The 19,150-nt window shown below is 43.5% G+C and overlaps 1 protein-coding gene across 24 annotated transcripts in view; it reads left to right on the top strand.

Annotated features, from left to right (window-relative positions):
* Positions 1-19,150, top strand: part of LOC133160073 (interferon alpha/beta receptor 1b-like) — a 192,435-nt gene that overhangs the window by 130,516 nt on the left and 42,769 nt on the right. For 20 of the 24 annotated variants that reach the window (XR_009715804.1, XR_009715803.1, XR_009715802.1 and 17 more), the window contains 4 exons: positions 686-873; positions 3,656-3,816; positions 4,341-4,494; positions 4,722-4,879. Coding sequence is in view for 13 of the 24 variants with exons in the window: in XM_061287643.1 (XP_061143627.1) it covers positions 686-873; positions 3,656-3,816; positions 4,341-4,494; positions 4,722-4,879 (661 nt within the window). In the remaining 11 variants the exon portion in view is untranslated. The remainder of the gene's footprint in view (positions 1-685; positions 874-3,655; positions 3,817-4,340; positions 4,495-4,721; positions 4,880-19,150) is intronic. The other 4 variants (XR_009715806.1, XR_009715805.1, XR_009715807.1 and 1 more) reach the window with 1 other exon arrangement.

The raw sequence follows: 19,150 nt of genomic DNA, 5'->3' as shown, positions 1-19,150 counted from the left end.
CCGCCGCCTTACGGATGTTGATAGCGGCAAGCGCCCTCCTCACGCTGTCGGCGGAGAGGCACAGGGGCAGCTCGTGTAAAGGGGGAGTGGCCTTCAGCGGGCAAGTGCTGTTCTGAGCGTCAAAGCGAGCAAAAAACGGTTAAGGTCATTGAGCAGACGGACGTCCCCTTCACAGCTCTGCGGTGCGGGCTTGTAGTCCGTGATGGTCTGAATGCCCTGCCAAAGGCTCCGTGCGTCCCTGCTGTCCTTGAAGTGGGCGGTAATTTTGCAAGAGAACGCCCTCTTTGCTTCTTTGATGCCCCAGGACAGGTCGGCCCTCGCAGTCCTCAAGCCAGCCTCATCCCCCGCTCTAAAGGCTTTGTCCCTTGCCCTCAGCAGCCTGAAGACAGCCCCCGTCAGCCATGGCTTCCGGTTAGCCCAAGTGACGATGGATTTTGAGTGAGTCACATCATCAATGCACTTCCTGATGTAGAAGGAAACAGAGTCAGTATACTCCTCAATGTCTGTCCGATCGTCGCAAGTGGCAGCCCTCCTAAACATGTATGTATATGTATGAGAGTACAGTCAGTATAATAGACTTAATTTTAAGAAACAATAGCATGAACATGAACTTCCATTCACCAACTGCCAGAATGCTGCACTATTGTATGCGAAGAGTAAGTACTTTTTTGTTTTGTCTTTACAGGAAATACAAGCTAGAATCCAAGAAAAGGTACTACTGGTCTAATGCCTGTGACAAGACGTTTTCCAAGTCATGTGACCTTACTGCACATAACCTGCACTATTTGGGCTTCTACATGTTGCGTGTGCGCACCAATGACAACTCCAGTCACTCAGAATGGGTGCAGAAAGAATTTTGTCCTGAGAAGCATGGTGAGAAATTGTGGGAAAGTGTGGTAACGTTGCGTAATACTCCAAAATTAGGACCCTTCAGTCCCTTGTATGTACTTGGTTTTGAGCTAGGTATGGATTTTTCAGGGCAGCGGTATGTCTGAATTAGATAACCCTGCCCAGGAGGTTGAATGAGTGGACCCTTTCAATGGTTGTTCGGTTAGAAGGTCATCGGCAGCTGCTTCTCAAGATAGTTTAGTGGCTAAACTTCAGCCACTTAATTCACTCGTGTGTGTACCACGAGTCCTACTAAGTACACAATTATGACGAGAGTCTTGCTATAAATTTAATTTACTAGATTTTCCCATTGCTTTGCTTTCTCATAGGGTACGTCTGTGTCATGCACTGATTTGCTAGTTAACAGCCAAGCAAACCGATCATCACTGATGACCAATGACATTTTGAATACTGTGATCAATGGCTCTATCTTTCAAATCATATTTAAAAAAAACCAGTGACATAAAAAAATATTTATTCTTCACAGATTTGAACCTGCTTGTTGTTGAGCAAGATTGACGTTCGTGTATATTTTATTTCATAAAACTGTGACTGTGTTATGTCGTATGACATACCGTAATTTTCCGACTATAAGGCGCATATTTTTTCATAGTTTGGGTGGGAGGGGCGACTTATACTCAGGAGCAACTTATATATGTTTTTTTTCACAAATCTTTACTTGATCATTAACACATCACTTACAAGTATAGTTGACCACTTCACATGTTATTTTTAGTATAGTTGATCACTTCACATGCTTTGATATCTTTTTCTTGAACATATTCAAAACATGAAAAATAAAGAGAAAAAATCAAATAAAGTAATTAACACTTTAAAGCGCCATATCCTCTGGACATGTCCTCTGTCACCAGGATGACATAAAGGACGAGAAATCTGATCGATGGATTTAATGATTTGGAGTGACACAAATGGTTTGATAATATTGTTGTTTATGTGATAGTTTTTTAAAATATAGTTTATATATCGTTGTATGGGCCTGTGGAATAATTTGAACTGCGGCGCGGCACACGGCATTGTTGACAAAGGACGATCGATGGATTTAATGAATTGGAGTGAGACAGATGGTTTTATAAACGTGTTATTTATGTAATAGTTTTTTTTAAATAACTGAATGTTACGATAGGCCCGTTCTCAGCTCCTCGTTTCTGTTTGTCACGTTAGCATACCGTATCGTTTAGCCTGTTGTTGCTCGTTCATGTCTGTTCTTGATGTTGGATTTTGTTGAATAAATTGCCCCCCAAAATGCGACTTATACTCCGGAGCGACATATGTTTTTTTTTTCGCTTTTTTGGGCATTTTATGGCTGGTGCGACTTATACTCCGGAGCGACTTATAGTCCGAAAATTACGGTACAATGACTCTTTCATGCTTTTGCCGACTGTGGAGTGAAAGTAATGTTTTTGATTGACATTGTAAGATTGAAATTACTTTTACAGTTTGCATTCAGATCAATTGAAAGTTCATTATTTGAATATACAAAAGTTACTACCGTAATGTTCGGACTATAAGTCGCGTTTTTTTTTCATAGTTTGGGTGGGGGGGCGACTTATAATAAGGAGCGACTTATATGTGGGGGTTTTTTTCAATAAAAAAAAAAGTGAAACCGCGATAAACGATCCGCAATGTAGCAAGGGATTACTGTAATTTGAATTTCAAGTGACGTCAGCAGCGCAACACGGCATGGCGCGGCGGTTGTTTACATAAAGGACAAAGATTCATCACGGGATGCCGAAGATGACGAAGGACCCCACGTACTACCGGCATCATTAGCGGCTTTGTTTCTAAGTGACACGGCGGACGAAGAGTTTGAAGGATTTAAGGATTTGGAGTGACAGACTATTAGGGCTTTTACGCACGCCCGGTCCTATTCTATGGAGCTCAAGTTCACCTCCGTGAATAGAAGTCTGGGGCCGGCGCTCGGCCGGGTGGCTGTCCGACGACGGTGGATGGGGCTCAGTCATGGCTTTTACGCACGCCCGGTCCTATTCTATGGAGCTCTCTTCCACTTCCGTGGCTGGAAGTCCACGCTGCCACACGCCTAGAAGTGTGTTTTGTTAAATACCGTAATTTTCGGACTAAAAGTCGCTCCGGAGTATAAGTCGCACCAGCCATAAAATGCCCCAAAAAGCGAAAAAAAACATATACAAGTCGCTCCGGAGTATAAGTCGCGTTTTGAGGGGCAATTTATTCGACAAAATCCAACACCAATAACAGTCATGAACGAGCAACAACAGGCTAAACGATAGCTATGCTAACGTGACATAAACACAAACTAAGAGCTGAGAACGGCCCTGACGTAAAATTCAGAGTTATTCAAAAAACTATTACATAAATAACACGTTAATAAAACCATCTGCGTCACTCCAATTCATTAAATCCATCAATCGTCCTTTGTCAACAATGCGTGCGCGCCGCTGACGGCTCTTGCACTTCAAAATATTCGACAGGCCCATATAACGATATATACATTATATATCAAATAACTATTATATAAGCAATAATGTTATCAAACCATCTGTGCACTCTAAATCATTAAATCCATCGATCAAATTCCTCGTCCTTTGTCAACATCGCCGCGCCAGGGAGTGTGGCCATAGCATCGCCCCTGCTGTAACCCATACTTCACTGCGGGTTGATTTCACAGTTCCTTGTGTGGATTGTATTTGTGCCAACGTGGATTTAATGTTGTAAATAACCATACTAATAGCCACCAATTCTCTGATTTCTTTTGTCTTCTGCCTTATAGCTGCAATTGGTCCACCATCCAAAGTGGAACTGGCTGTTGCTGTAAACAACATTGATGTTTTTATTTCCGATCCATTGACCAGTTCAAACCGCTCCATGAGGCAGAATCTTAAAAAGTTGCACTACTACATTGTGTATTGGGAACATAATGTTGACAAGCAGGTAGGAATTTAGATTTTTTAATTTCTCTGATCGGCATAAACGGTATACCTTTCTCAAATAGGTGGAAAGTTCATTAACATCCGATCTTGAGGCAGCCGTGGTTCAGGTGGTAGGGCGCATCGTTCGTTACCTGAGGGTTGACGGTTTGTATCTCGAGTCACATGTGTTTGTGTCCTTGGGCAAGACACTTCACACACCTTGCCACAAGTACTTCTCACACTGGTGAATCCTTGGGTGTGAATCTTTGGTGGGAGTCGGAGGGGCCGTAGGCACACGGAGGCAGCCACACTTTTGTCGGCCTGCAACAGGGCAGCTTTGGCTACTTGCGTTGTTTACCGCTACCAGAGGGTGAATGAGTGTTGCATATGCACCTACTAGGGGTGTAAATAGCAGGTTTTGTCACGATACGATATCATATCGATACAAAGAACCACGATACGATATTATTAAGGCCTGCTGTGATTCATTCTCAATAACATAATGATAATGAACTGCTATCTGTCTATCTGCTATCTGTCTTTCAGGTACTACAACCCCAAATCATACACACAAGTGCTCAGATGGTAACTTTGCCAGACTTGAACTATTGGACATTGTACTGTGTTCGGGTCCAGTCATGTTCTGACCATCCCGATAAGAGGAGCAAATTTAACTTACCATATTGCATTCAGACTGATGGTAACTATTTTTTTTAATCTTAAATAACTGTCCCCATGCACACACAATGTTGCATCTCTTATCAATATGTTTGAGGCAAGCTAACAAATATAACCACAAAAACTTGCAGTACTCATAATTTTAAAACTACTGTACAGCTAGAAACAACAGCATATATACTGAACATTTATATGATGCATGACAAAATCGTACAGTGATCATCTTTGTTTCTTTCTTTTTTTCAACAGGCCATACACCTTGGTGGCAAACTGTTATGTACTTCTTAGGCTCTTTGCTGATGGCGTGTACAGTTGTGCTGCTCGTCTTGTATATTCTCTTTAGGTGTTACAGCATTTTCAAGGCAACGTTCTATCCCTTGATCCAGCTTCCATCATTTTTCCATAAGGTATGGAGATGCAACACAAAAAGACTAGAAAAATCATTTTCTGACACAAGATGTATTTTTTCATTGTTCCTTCAAATTATTATATCACACACTCACACTTATCTTGTCACAACCCTGAACTGATCACAAGTCAATACGTATGCTTACATGCAAGTTCCCCCACTCCCTGGTTTATTTGGTAACAAGCCGAAAAGAAAGATGAACCTTGTTTAAAACATTTTATGGGGATAGAGACCGAGCCATTCCATGAATAGTAAAAAATTGGCACATAGTTGATGCCCATTGAAATGAATAAAAAAAACGAACAGATCTTTTTCAAGAAAAGCTGATAAAAAAAATGTTTCCCACAAAAAAAAAAGAACCCCATCCCGCTATAATATATAACAATTTTTTGTTATTGTCAAGTTGTTGGTTATCAACTGTCAAGTTGTCCTCTTTTTTTTATCCACAGTTCTTTACCCCAACTTGAAAAGTGCCTTGGTCCTTGGAACAACTTTATATTTTCTTTTTGCAGTTTATTTCATAATTACTTAGAGGATAATTAGTCATTATCTGTTTATTATTTATTCATCACTCTTGTTATTTATTGTTTGTGCCTTCTTGTTTTTATATTGTGTCGTTTACTTGTATGTCTATCATGTACTATGTCTCGTCACCGTGGGATAGAGAAAACGTAATTTCGGTTTCTTTGCGTGTCTTGACATGTGAAGAGATTGACAATAAAGCTGACTTTGACTTTGGGGTTGATAACCTTAAGCAAAGAAAACATTGTATTACTTCCAGTCCTACCAAGTTCAGCATTTGCATACATACACTAGGAAACATGAAGCACAAGTAACCGCAAATTGATTGAGCAACTCAAAGCCAAGACGAACACAGTTTGTAGTTCAAACCAAACCATTCAAACAAACGAAACATTTTGAACAAACTAAGCATTCAAGTCCATTTCCTACCCGTTGCGCGTGACCAGAAACTGAGGAGTCTCTTTGGGTTTCTTTTATTTGCTTTTTCTGTTAAAGTTGTCTTTCTTACACTAACAGCTTTCCCTTCTTTGTTCCCCAGCTTTAATTCTGGTCTATAGGTAATATAGCTGTCCCTGGCATCTGGCAGGAAGTTTGGTGAATTTGAATTTTTTTTTTTAATTTGCCTTTTTCCCCTTGCTGGTGTGGAGAGGGGCTAGTGGATCTTTTGTTTGAATGATTTCTGCCTCGGTTGAATTAATACCTCACACTTGATGTCTTGGTTCTTGAACCCAGAGAGGTCACATGAGTTCTGGATGGCTGCGATTGCTTCTTTCTTGATGGTTGATGTTTACCTTTGTTCTTCCATTTTATTGCAGCCTTCCATACCCAGGCAACAACTCTGATCACCTTGGTTAAGCTGCTGAACCTCCTGACGTCAATCAGTTCTTTCATTGCAGATCCAGCTGGAGGTCTTTGGGTTTTAGTCTTGGGCTGTTTTCCATCTGTGGTGCCTTGTGGAGCACCGTGGTCTCTTTCGCCTGGGATTTTTGCTCCAGTAGAAGGCACATTGCATGTGCCTTTCCTGACCTGGGATCTCATCAGTGCTGCTGCTAAGTATTTTCTTTGGAGTTTGTTAATCCCTTCTCTTGCCTAGACAGCAACTTTTTTAGCAGACTTTTTTGGCCACTCTACCACAGCCAGCTTGAGGAATTCAGGTACGTTCTACCCTACAGAATCCTCTTGGAGGTCTTCTAAAGCTGCACGTCTCGTTAGAATGTCTGCAACATAGATGTCCCCCTGGATCCACCACCAGTCATCAGAGGATGTGGTCTTCTGGATTTATCCAACTTTGTTTGCGAAGAAAGTTTGACATTCAACATCCCAACACAGTTTGACTGTCCGGCAGATGGAACCATCTTACAATTTCAATTCGACTGTGCTTTTCGATGTACCTTCTGAGGCGAGTTGCATAGACAACGCCACATATTTTAGCCTTGACTGGTTCTCCTTTCTGGTCAAGTGGTGTGGGCTTTGCTTTGGACTCAACAAGTCTGACTTCAGTGCCCATTGCTGTCTCCGGTCTGAGGTACACCGCAGCTTCGTAACTCTGCTCGCTCCCATCGGAGAATGTCACTCCCCAGGGTTTTCGGGTTTAGTTGCACGGTGTGAGGCTTTTGTGGAAGCTAATTTGACAGAGGCGGATGTATTCTTCAAACAGCTGGACTGCTTCTTCCCTCAATCTTTCTGACAATGGTTTGTCTCGTGTGTTTCGGGTTGTGCTTGTTCCAGCCTCTCCCGACTAGGATGGCACCCATCTGTTTAGCAAGAGTGACAAGACCTATTGGGTCATACAGGTTAGCTACTTGGCTTAGCAACTGCCTTCTAGTCAGTGGTTTGGGAGTTTTTTTCTCTCACTTCTTCTTCCAGGAGATTTTGACGCACTCTCATTTTCTTCCTCCTCTTTGAGAAATTGACAGAGATCATTGGGTACGGTTTGTCACTTTCAACCAGGTAGGTTCCACGGGCTTTGTCATCGTCTTCTCGCCTTTGATTTGGGAGAATAAGGACTTTGCATGACGATGCTCCTGGCGTGAGTGTCTCTCTCCCACATTGGCCTGACCTGACCCAGGGCTTAAGAAAGAATCCACCAGCTTTTGGGATCTCTTCGACTCCTCTGGTGATTGCGTCCAGCTTGTCCAGGTCTTTGTGGAAGGTATGCACATCCTCAACATAAGAGACTTCCTCCAGGATCCTACGCTTCTCCTTCAGGTGAGTAAAGTCAAAGTCAAAGTCAAAGTCAGCTTTATTGTCAATCTCTCCACGTCACAACACACAAAGGGACCGAAATTACGTTTTTCTCTATCCCACGGTGACGAGACACATAACACGATAGACATACATGTACGCGACACAATATAAAAACAAGAAGGCAAAAATTCAAACAATCAATAGTAAGAGTGATGAATAAATAATAAATAAACAGATAACACAATAAATAACGGAGCCAGCAAGCATAGCGCAAAAGTAAAAAACATCATAAACAAAAAGGCACAAACAATAAATAAGAGTAATAACAAATAATAAATAATAAGAGCCAGTGTGCATTCAGACAGTTCAGACAGTAAAAGTACAGGACGCTACGCAGAACGGGGGAGCGAGTTCAGGATCCTAACAGCCTGGAGTATGAAGCTGTTTGAGAGTCTGGAGGTGCGGGAGCGCAGGCTTCTGTACCTCTTCCCAGAGGGCAGAAGCTCGAACAAAGAGTGAGCGGGGTGACTCGCATCACTCACAATCGTGGTCGCCTTGCGGGTGAGATGGGAGGTGTAAATGTCCTTCAAGGAGGGGAGCGAAGCACCAGCAATCTTACCAGCAGTGTTCACTATGCGCTGCAGGGCCTTCAAGTTGTAGTCAGTGCAGCCGCCACCCCAAACAGCAATACAGCTGGAGAGGACGCTCTCAATGGTGCCGCGGTAAAATGCAGTCATGACGGCCGGAGGAGCGCTCGCTCGCCTGAGTTTCCGCAGGAAGTACAGGCGGCGCTGGGCTTTCTTTGCCAGTGACGCGGTGTTGGTGGACCAGGAGAGATCCTCACTGATGTGCACCCCCAGGAACTTGGCGCTGCTCACTCACTCCACCACAGCACCGTCGATGGTCAGCGGCAGGTGTTGGGTGTGACCCTTCCGGAAGTCCACAACAATCTCCTTGGTCTTGTCGACGTTCAGCAGGAGGTTGTTGTCCCTGCACCACGTGGTCAGAAGGTCAACCTCCAGCCTGTATTGAGTCTCGTCTCCCTTGGTGATGAGACCCACCAGAGTCGTGTCGTCAGCAAACTTCACGATACGGTTGTCGCTGTAGGTTGCAGTGCAGTCATGCGTCAGGAGGGTGAAGAGCAGCGGACTGAGCACGCAGCCTTGGGGGGCCCCCGTGCTCAGCGTGATGCTGGCGGAGATTTTGTCGCCAACACGTACTACCTGTGGCCTCTGACAGAGGAAGTCCAGTAGCCAGTTGCAGAGGTAGGTACTGAGGCCCAGCGCGTCAAGTTTGCTGATGAGGCGTTGTGGCACAATGGTGTTGAAGGCAGAACTGAAGTCCACAAACAGCAATCTCACATACGAGTCCCTCCTCTCCAGGTGGGTGAGGGCCGAGTGGAGGGCAGAGCAGATGGCATCCTCAGAAGACCGCTCGGTACGCAAACTGGAAGGGGTCAGTGGTGGGGGGGGAGAACGGATCGGATGTGCTCCATGACAAGCCGCTCAAAGCACTTCATGATGATGGGCGTAAGTGCCACGGGGCGGTAGTCATTGAAGCAGGACGGAGCGGGTTTCTTCGGCACAGGTACGATGGTGGCAGCTTTGAAACACGACGGGACGATGGCCTGCTGCAGGGAAGTGTTAAAGATGTCCGTGAAGACATCCGTCAGCTCACCAGCGCAGTCCTTCAGCGCCCGACCCGGGATGTCGTCAGGGCCCGCCGCCTTACGGATGTTGATGGCGGCAAGCGCCCTCCTCACGCTGTCGGCGGAGAGGCACAGGGGCAGCTCGTGTGAAGGGGGAGTGGCCTTCAGCGGGCAAGTGCTGTTCTGAGCGTCGAAGCGAGCAAAGAAGCGGTTGAGGTCATTGAGCAGACGGACGTCGCCTTCACAGCTCTGCGGCGCGGGCTTGTAATCCGTAATGGTCTGAATGCCCTGCCAAAGGCTCCGTGCGTCCCTGCTGTCCTTGAAGTGGCTTGATGGCTTTGTCTTTATTAAACATATAAACAAATACAATAAACAGATACTTTCAAGTTTTAATCATAAATTACACCATTATAGCTCAGACATTTATCTAAACACAAATAATTAGTGACGACCCCACAACTATCGAAACACATCAATGATATAAGCTGGGTGACATAATCGTCCTTGACATTGGTACATAATGTAAACATTAGCCTAAGGGCAACTCAACGTGGCCACATTGATCGTAACTTGCGCTCCGTTTCCCCCCCAAATCTAGAGGAAAAACATTGTTCTCTCGCTGCTCCAGGTGTTGTGCTTGATTTGGTTCCCCCGTGAGAACTTCTTCCCCCTGCCGCGATAGCGCGCACGCCTTATTTGGAAAGCGAAAAACCCATGTCGTACGGCGTCAGCACTATGTTGTTTTCAATAAAAACATGAAGAACTCACGTTTGCGTCGGTCAATTTTAAATTTTATAAAGGATTATTCTCATTTGATGTCTTTAAATTCATCCGCGTTCTGCCATTGAAGCGAGGTGCATTCAAAGACCAGTCGTACAGACGGAACACTCCTTCACTTCACCAAAACGCAACAATATAATTACCGTATTTTGCGCCCTATTAGGCGCACCGGGGTATAATGCGCACCTTCAATGAACGGCCCATTTTAAAACTTTGTCCATATATAAGGCGCATAAAATAGAAGCTTTACTGCAACAAACTGAGGTTGACTAGGGTTGCGGTATGCACCCACTAGCCAATAACCAACGAGCCCTCTGTAAACAATCGCGTTTCTCAAACGATCTCCTATAAAATGATTGGAACTGACTAAAGTTCGATCTAACGCATTGGTACTACTCACCTATGTTTCCCTTCCATATCGATCCGTAGATTTACTCGAAACATTAACAGAGCAGCCTATTTTGACATGCAATAGCCTCGCGCGTATAGCAGCTATCGTTATAGCATTAGCCATCCGCAATTTCCTATGAGCCTCAGCAAAGTGTAAACAATCGCGTTTCTCAAACGATCTCCTATAAAATGATCAAAACTGACTAAAGTTCGATCTAACGCATTGGTACTACTTACCTATGTTTCCCTTCCATATCGATCCGTAGATTTACTCGAAACATGAACAGAGCAGCCTATTTTGACATGAAATAGCCTCGCGCGTACAACAGCTATTCAGTGACGGGCCCTGACCACGGTTTCCGTAATGCTGGGAAGCGATGCGACCTTGTAATTTGCTAGTCGTACTAAAGGTGGAGGTGATTGCCAACCAGTGGATCTGTAAAACTTGTCGTCCGAGAGCAAGGCGAGAACTATGAGCAAGAAGCTAGAGGCACAACCGTGGAGAAGATCACAACGAAGGGACACTCAGGCGACGAGCAGTTGACAGCATGGTCCTTAAGAGCTCTCCTGTAACGAGCAGGGCTGTGGACTCGGTCGAATTTTTGCACCGAGTCCGGCCTCTTGACCACGAGTCCGAGTCCGGCTGTCCATTTTTTCTGTTAATTCATGTGACTGCTTAGTCTTTATTCAAGGTTAATTTAGATCAAAATCTAAATAATTACAACAGTTTTGTGATGGTTTTGTCCTTATTAAACATATAAACTAATACAATAAACAGATACTTTCAAGTTTTAATCATTAATTACACCATTATAGCTCAGACATTTATCTAAACACAAATAATTAGTGACGACCCCACAACTATCGAAACACATCAATGATATAAGCTGGGTGACATAATCGTCCTTGACATTGGTACATAATGTAAACATTAGCCTAAGTGCAACTCAACGTGGCCGCATTGATCGTAACTTACGCTCCGTTTCCCCCCCAGATCTAGAGGCAAAACATTACAGGCAGGCAGGCGCGGGCACGCACGCGACAACTAAATTTGTCTTCATAACAAGCAAGCAGGGCTGTGGACAGTATTCCTACGCGCATTCTCAGCAGCGTGATGAAAATAAAATTGAACGTATTTTTCTTATTGTCGGACTCGGTGGACTTAGTCCGAGTCCGGCAAAAATGACCGAGTCCCTGAGTCCGAATCTACAGCCCTGCTAACGAGCCTGATGAGTCGCACCTGGGCCCTCTGCACTCTGCTGCTCTGCTCACAGTTGCTCCCTGTGGACAAAAGCAGTACGCCACCCCCGGACCCTGACAGAAACATTTTGGCAGAGTGCTGTGCACAACCAGTAAAGATAAAAAAAATCATCATTTGATCCATATATAAAGCACTCTGCATTATAAGGTGTTTGAGTGAATTTTAAGTTTTTAAGTGCGCCTAATAGTGCGTAAAATACAGTACTTCAAGTTCAACCAAGTTCAGCAATTGCATACATACAGGAGGAAACAGGAAGCACAAGTACCGTTTTTTTCCGTGTACAATGCGCGAAATTTAACTAATTTATTGTCCTAAAATCTGGGGTGCGCATTATACATGGGTACAATTATTTATTTTATTTTATTTATTTATTTATTTTTTTAAGAAAATCATGGTACAACAAAACCAACAACAGGACTGACCGACAAAGACGTGGAACAAAAAGACAGGGTGACATTACCAAAGACAGGAACAGAAACCAAACAGACATCATGACAGTAACACATGCAATGATCCGACGGTGAGCGACGGGCAGACATGACTTAAATACAAAACACGTTACATTGATTGAGGTGACACAGGAAGGGAGGGGCGACGCGAACAGAAACTATGGCAACCTAGACACATAGCAAAACTGGGGACGAGACATGACAAATCTCCCTCGAAATAAAACTTGAAATAACCTTTCTTCTTGTTTGTTGTCAATCGCGCATCGCATTCAGCCATCCTGCCCAACACACTTAGTCAGTAAAATTCATAATTGACGACACATCGTTTGATGTGATGGTGCAATCCTTGATGGTGTGTCATTGTCAAATATTGTTTGGTTTTTAATCTCCATCGCAAACCGGATATCATACGGAGGCCGCCATTACAGATGCGCAGAACGGATACGCAAGACACGTCAGCTATATAAAGAGCGAGAGTTGTTTTCTTCCTATTAGTTTCAATTCACAGTTTAATTAGCAGTTTCAATCAGCAAATAACAAAATGCGTATTACAGGTAATATTTTATTTCACAACACTTTGCCTTGTTCCTTTCGTCTCTGCTGTTCACTTCAAACACGCTCCATACGACCGCAATGCTCTCGTATCAGACGCTTGCTCGATCACCTGCTCATTTGCTGTCACAATGTACCCTACACAAATCCGAAACATTTGTTGCGGCTCCGAGTCACGACGAGGGGCAAGTTTTGGTTTCCAAGGGTGTTTTTATTCCTCTTCAACGTCTCTCCCATACAGAGCCGCCTTTTTCACGTCCGCATGCCTTTTTCACATGTCCGCTGACCGCGGTGGTGCCTTTACGGGCAGTCGGAGAAATCAACGCCAACAAAAAATTTTACATCCACCCTAGTTAAGACCATACCAAAGACTATAAAAATGGGACCCATTGCCTCCCTGCGTGTGTGACGATCATTGGGACAAAAAAAATAAAAATTAAATTGGGTGCGTATTATACATGGGTACAGGCTTTTTTCCAGCATCAACATGCCATTTTTAGGGTGCGTAGTATACATGGGGGCGCATTATACACGGAAAAAAACGGTAACCACAATTTGATTGAGCCACTCAAAGCCAAGACAAACAATTTTTAGCTCAAACCAAACAATTCAAACAAACCAAACATTTCAAACAAACTAAGCGTTCAGGTCCATTTCCTACCAGTTGCGTGTCACCAGGAACTGAGGCAATATGGCGGTCCCTGGCATATGACAGGAAGCTTGGTGAATAGAGATTTGGCAGGTTTTTTTTTTTTTGCCTTTTTCCCCCTGCTGGTTTGGAGGGGGACTAGTGGATGTTTTGTTTGAATGATTTCTGCATCTGTTAGTTGTCATAACAGTTATTATTTTTAAAGAATTGGAAAGAAATGGGGCGGCTCGGTGGAGCACTTGGGTAGCACGTTCGCCTCACAGTTAGGAGGGTGCGGGTTCGATTCCACCTCCGGCCCTCCCCGTGTGGAGTTTGCATGTTCTCCCCGGGCCCGCGTGGGTTTTCTCCGGGCACTCCGGTTTCCTCCCACATCCCAAAAACATGCTTGGTAGGCCGATTGAACACTCCAAATTGTCCCTAGGTGTGAGTGCGAGTGCGAGGTGTGAGTGCGAGTGCAAATGGTTGTTTGTCTCTGTGTGCCCTGCGATTGGCTGGCAACCCGTTCAGGGTGTTCCCCGCTTACTGCCCGATGACGGCTGGGATAAGCTCCAGCACGCCCGCGACCCCAGTGGGGACTAAGCGGTACAGAAAATGGATGGATGGAGGGATGGAAAGAAATGAAAATCCGCAGGTGCCGAACCGCAACTTTATTTTCATTAGTCTTCCGGGTATGGCAGGCATGTCCAGCTCTAGTTGTCCTCCCTGTTATAGTTGTCTCCCTTGTCTACCATACCTGGTTCAAATTATGAGCTCATCAGCAAGCGCTGAAGAATCATGATAACGTAATTGTTTAAATCAGAGTAGCAGGACTAACAAGCAGGACAGCAGAGGACTTGGTTTGAACAGGCCTGAGGTACATTATCTCATTTTGGGAAAAAAATAAAACCCTCACCGCTGTGCCCTTGACCCAATAAGTCCTTTGGTGTTTTTTTTCCAATCGCTCGGTCGAGCCCGCCGTTTACCAACGCTGATGATCATGCAACAACCCTCTCAACTTTTAAAAGCGTGTCTCTTGAAAGGCTTATACAATTAGTTAGTGCGGCTAAACAAACAACATGTTTACTCGACCCTCTTCCAGCTAAACTACTTAAAGAATTATTTCAAATTTTAGGACTGTCCGTCTTAAATATAATCAATCTGTCTGTCTCCTCTGGGATAGTGCCAACAGCCTTTAAAACCGCTATCATTAAACCGTTACTTAAGCGACCAAATCTTGACCCGGACTGTCTCAGTAATTATAGGCCAGTTTCAAACCTCCCATTCATAGCAAAACGTCTTGAAAAAGTAGTAGCGCAGCAGCTTATCGATTACATGGTCGCCAATAATCGATATGACACTTTTCAGTCTGGTTTTAGAGCTAATCATTCCACTGAGACAGCACTTGCTAAAGTGACTAACGATCTCCTCATAACTATGGATTCAAACACTTCGTCTGTACTGTTACTACTCGATCTTAGTGCTGCCTTCGACACTGTAGACTTCGATATTTTATTAGGGCGTCTTAAGAGTTGTGTTGGTAATTCAGGGTCAGCACTAGGCTGGTTCCATTCCTATCTATCAAACAGGACGCACCGAGTGGTCCATGGCAATGCGTCCTCGGAGCTCTATAATGTTACGTGTGGTGTCCCACAGGGATCGGTTCTCGGACCAATTCTTTTTAATATTTATATGATTCCGCTTGGGGACATAATACGTAAATATAATATTAGTTTTCAATGCTATGCGAATGACACCTAATTATATATGCCGTTATCGATGACAGATCCGCGGGATTGTTGTTATCTTGAGGCGTGCCTTGCGGAGATCAAGCAATGGATGTCTCTCAACTTGCTTCGTCTTAACCCTGATAAAACTGAGATGTTGATAATTGGTCCAACTCGTTGTCAACACTTATTCAAGGAAACCGCTATAACTATAGATAACCGTACTATCACTCAAAGCGATACTGTAACTAATCTCGGGGTAATATTTGACCAAACTCTCATTTCAAAAGCACATTACGAATATAACCAGAATTGCGTTTTTTCACCTTCGTAATATTGCAAAGATTCGTCCGATCCTCTTGACCGGTGATGCGGAAACTATTATACATGCGTTCGTCACGTCGCGCCTGGACTACTGTAATGTACTATTTTCGGGTCTTCCTAAGTCCCGCATCAAAAGTCTACAGTTAGTACAAAATGCTGCTGCAAGGCTGCTCTCTCAGACAAAAAAATTTGATCACATTACCCCAATACTAGCCAACTTACATTGGCTCCCGGTCCATTTAAGATGTGACTTCAAGGTTCTTCTATTAACCTATAAATCACTGCATGGCTTAGCGCCTTCATATCTCGTCGACCTAGTTGTTTCTTATGTTCCGTCTCGTAACCTTCGTTCGCAAAACGCTACCCTTTTAGCGACACCGAGGGCCAAGAAAATGTCTGCAGGCTCTAGAGCATTTTCTATTCGGGCTCCAGAGCTTTGGAATGCACTACCAATGGATATTAGGACTGCTACCTCAGTAGAAACATTTAAGACACGTTTAAAGACACATTTCTATGACATGGCCTTTAACTAACCTGTTAGACATCGTCCACCAGAGTACAGCAGTGAGTGAACATGAGCCTAATGCCTAATTCACACAGGCTGCCGAACGGCTGCGTTGCGGTTTCTTTGCAGATGACCCGCTACTGGAATTCACACCGGCGGCGAACAGTTGTGTTCTGTCTCTGAAAATTCTCCGCCCACGAGACCACAATATCACGGGGGTTCATGCTGAAGAGTTGAGTTCATGCGATAACAACCGTGTAAAATTGAGCCATTTGTAAACAATAGCCATCCTTTCATTCACATTGATATTGTTGGCAGAGTAGCCATACAGCAGCAGGTACTTGTGAGGAACACAATCGCACCAAACTCAGTGGAATAAAATAAAGAAAGACGAGGAGGACGATCAACTCTGTTTGCACACCATTGCACTGCGACTACTGCGGCAACAGCTTGTAGGGAGCCACTGTGCAGCATGCAGGAAGGCTTTTTATCAAACACGCCCACTTAACAGGTCATCACAGGTGGTTCCAATCACACAATAAATCAAGATGCTGTCATAAGAAAATAACACGATTTAAACATATTCTGACAAAACATACAATAGGAAAATGTATAATTGAGAGCATCTCTCAACACCCCCACTTGCTCTCACGTTATAAACCTAAAGAAAACATTACCTTGACATTTTAGTCAGAAAACAAGTACTTTTTCCTTTAGCTAGACCCAAACATAAATCCAGCAAATTTTGCCAACTTAAATTTTGTTGCAGGCTTGGTCATTACATCCGCAACCATATGTTCAGTTGGACAGTACACAAGAGACAGTTTACCCTCGGTAACATTGGACCGGATAAAGTGGTATTTAATATCCACATGTTTGCATCGCTGTCTTTTAACAGGATTCTTTGCTAATGCAATCGTGCCTTGGTTGTCTTCAAACACTACAGGTAGCATATACACATGTTTATCAATACCATCTAGCAGTTGTGTGAGGTATAGACATTCTTGGATAGTTGCAGCCAGAGCAACATACTCTGCCTCACAAGTAGACAGTGCTACAGTTGGCTGTCTTTTTGTCTTCCATGACACTAAAGTACCACCCTGAGATAGAGTTACACAATAACCAGTTGTACTACGTCGATCTACATCACCAGCCCAGTTTGCATCACTGTAGGCTTGTATACCCAGGTTTGCATTACTCATTTGGTAGCACAACTTCTTGTCACTAGTACCCTTTAAATATCTTAGCACATGTTTAACTGTACAAAAATGTTCAACAGTAGGTTGATTAAAATACTGTGACAGTTTGCTTACAATAAAACTCAAGTCAGGTCTTGTACATACAGTTAAATAAATAAGACTACCCACTGCTTCTCTGTACATTGAAACATCACTCAGTAATGCATCATCATCTGTGTAGTTCAGTTTTTGTTCACAAGGTGTCGATCTACCTTTGCAATCTTGCCTATTAAACCTATCTAAAATTTTCTCAACATATTTAGCTTGAGACATTGTTACACAGTTACTGGTTTGCTCAAAATCGATGCCCAAGAAATGTTTCAGTTTACCCAAGTCCTTTATTTTGAACCTTGCTGTCAGCATGTCTTTTGTGACCTCCATAGCTTCTTCATTACTTGCTGCAATTAATAGGTCATCAACAATATTATCACAATGACTTTCTCATGTTCATGTTCTGTCTCTCTTGTGTAAACACAGTGGTCAGCTTGGTTTTGGGTAAAATAATTTTCCGTCAAATGATCATGCAACAACTTATTCCAATTTCTGCCTGATTGTTTTAACCCATACAATGACTTCTCAATTTTGCATACTAACTTCCTATCTGTTTGAGATCTCGCCTCATACCCTTCTGGTTGTGCCATGTAGATCTCACAGTCTATGGGTGCGTTTAAATATGCGGTTTTCACATCCATTTGGTGTAAAATCAACTTTTCCTGCGCTGCTTTCTGCATCAGAACTCTAACACTGGTCATGTTAGCTGTAGGAGAACATGTCTCCCCATAATCTACACCCATCTTTTGGCTATATCCCTTAGCAACATATCGGGCCTTGTACTTCTCAGATCCATCAACATCTGTTTTAATGGCATACACCCATCTACCCCCCACTGCTTTCTTGCCCTCTGGCAAATTGGTCAAGGTAAATGTGTTGTTTTCTTTGAGTGAATGCATTTCCTCATCCATGGCTTTAACCCACTCTTTGGCCTTATCTGAGGCTACAGCTCCTGAAAATGACACAGGTACGTTACACATTACACGATAACAGTAATCAATGTTACTCTGGACTTGATCAGTCTCTTCATCATCAGACATATTTGGACACATTACAATCTGTGTATCTGTCTGGCTGCCTTCTCTCTCTGGTAGGGTAATGGCTACCATCAGGCTCACGTTTGATCTCAGCTCTTTCTTGTTGTGGTTGGTGGTGGCTGACTTCAGGTTTTTGTTCTCCGAACACAAGATTTGGACTTCTTGATTTGGTTTTTACAAAGTCATCATCCTCAGATGTGACATTAGTCTGTGTTTGTTGTTCTACACCTGATTTTGCCACAAACTTTACCAATCTGTGCTTTTGCCCTTTCTTACTGACAGGGGAATACACAATGTATGCAGGACTGGTTTTATCATACCCAATAAAAACACATTTTTCACACCTTGAATCAAGCTTTCTCTTGTCTTGTTTATAGGCATAACACTCTGAACCAAACCTCTACATCCTAGACAAATTTGGTCTTCTTCCTGTCAACATCTGGATGGCTGTCTGCCCTGTTCTTTTGTTAAAACACCTGTTCCGGATCACAGCAGCAGTTTGGACTGCATAGGTCCATAGTTGTTTTGGCAAACCACTATCAATGAGCATACACCTTGCCATGTCAAAAAGTGTTCGCCAATTGCGCTCAGCAGTACCATTTTGAGGAGGAGAGTACGGTGCTGATGTCTGATGTTTAATCACATTTTTAGTGAGCAAAGTCTGGTAATATTTACTTGTAAATTCAGTACCATTATCAGATCGGATACATTTTACTTTGCCATATGGGGCTACATCTGCCAGAAACCCTTCTGTAGCTCAAACAGTGTCACTTTTGTTCTTTAAGAAATACACAAAAACAGTGCTGGAAAAATCATCAGTAAATGAAACTGCATATCTGTAACCCTCTTTAGATTCTGGATGGATTGGCCCTGCCAAATCTGTGTGAACTAGTTCTAGAGGGGTCTTAGCCCTCACATCAGGATCTTTGTTCCTGGTTTGGAAAAACTTTCCTTTAGTACACACTTCACAATG

The sequence above is a fragment of the Syngnathus typhle genome, linkage group LG9 (genome assembly GCF_033458585.1).
Source record: "Syngnathus typhle isolate RoL2023-S1 ecotype Sweden linkage group LG9, RoL_Styp_1.0, whole genome shotgun sequence".
NCBI lineage: Eukaryota > Metazoa > Chordata > Actinopteri > Syngnathiformes > Syngnathidae > Syngnathus > Syngnathus typhle.
Note: the sequence above shows the minus strand (reverse complement) of the source record. Positions and strands in the feature narration are given on the sequence as shown.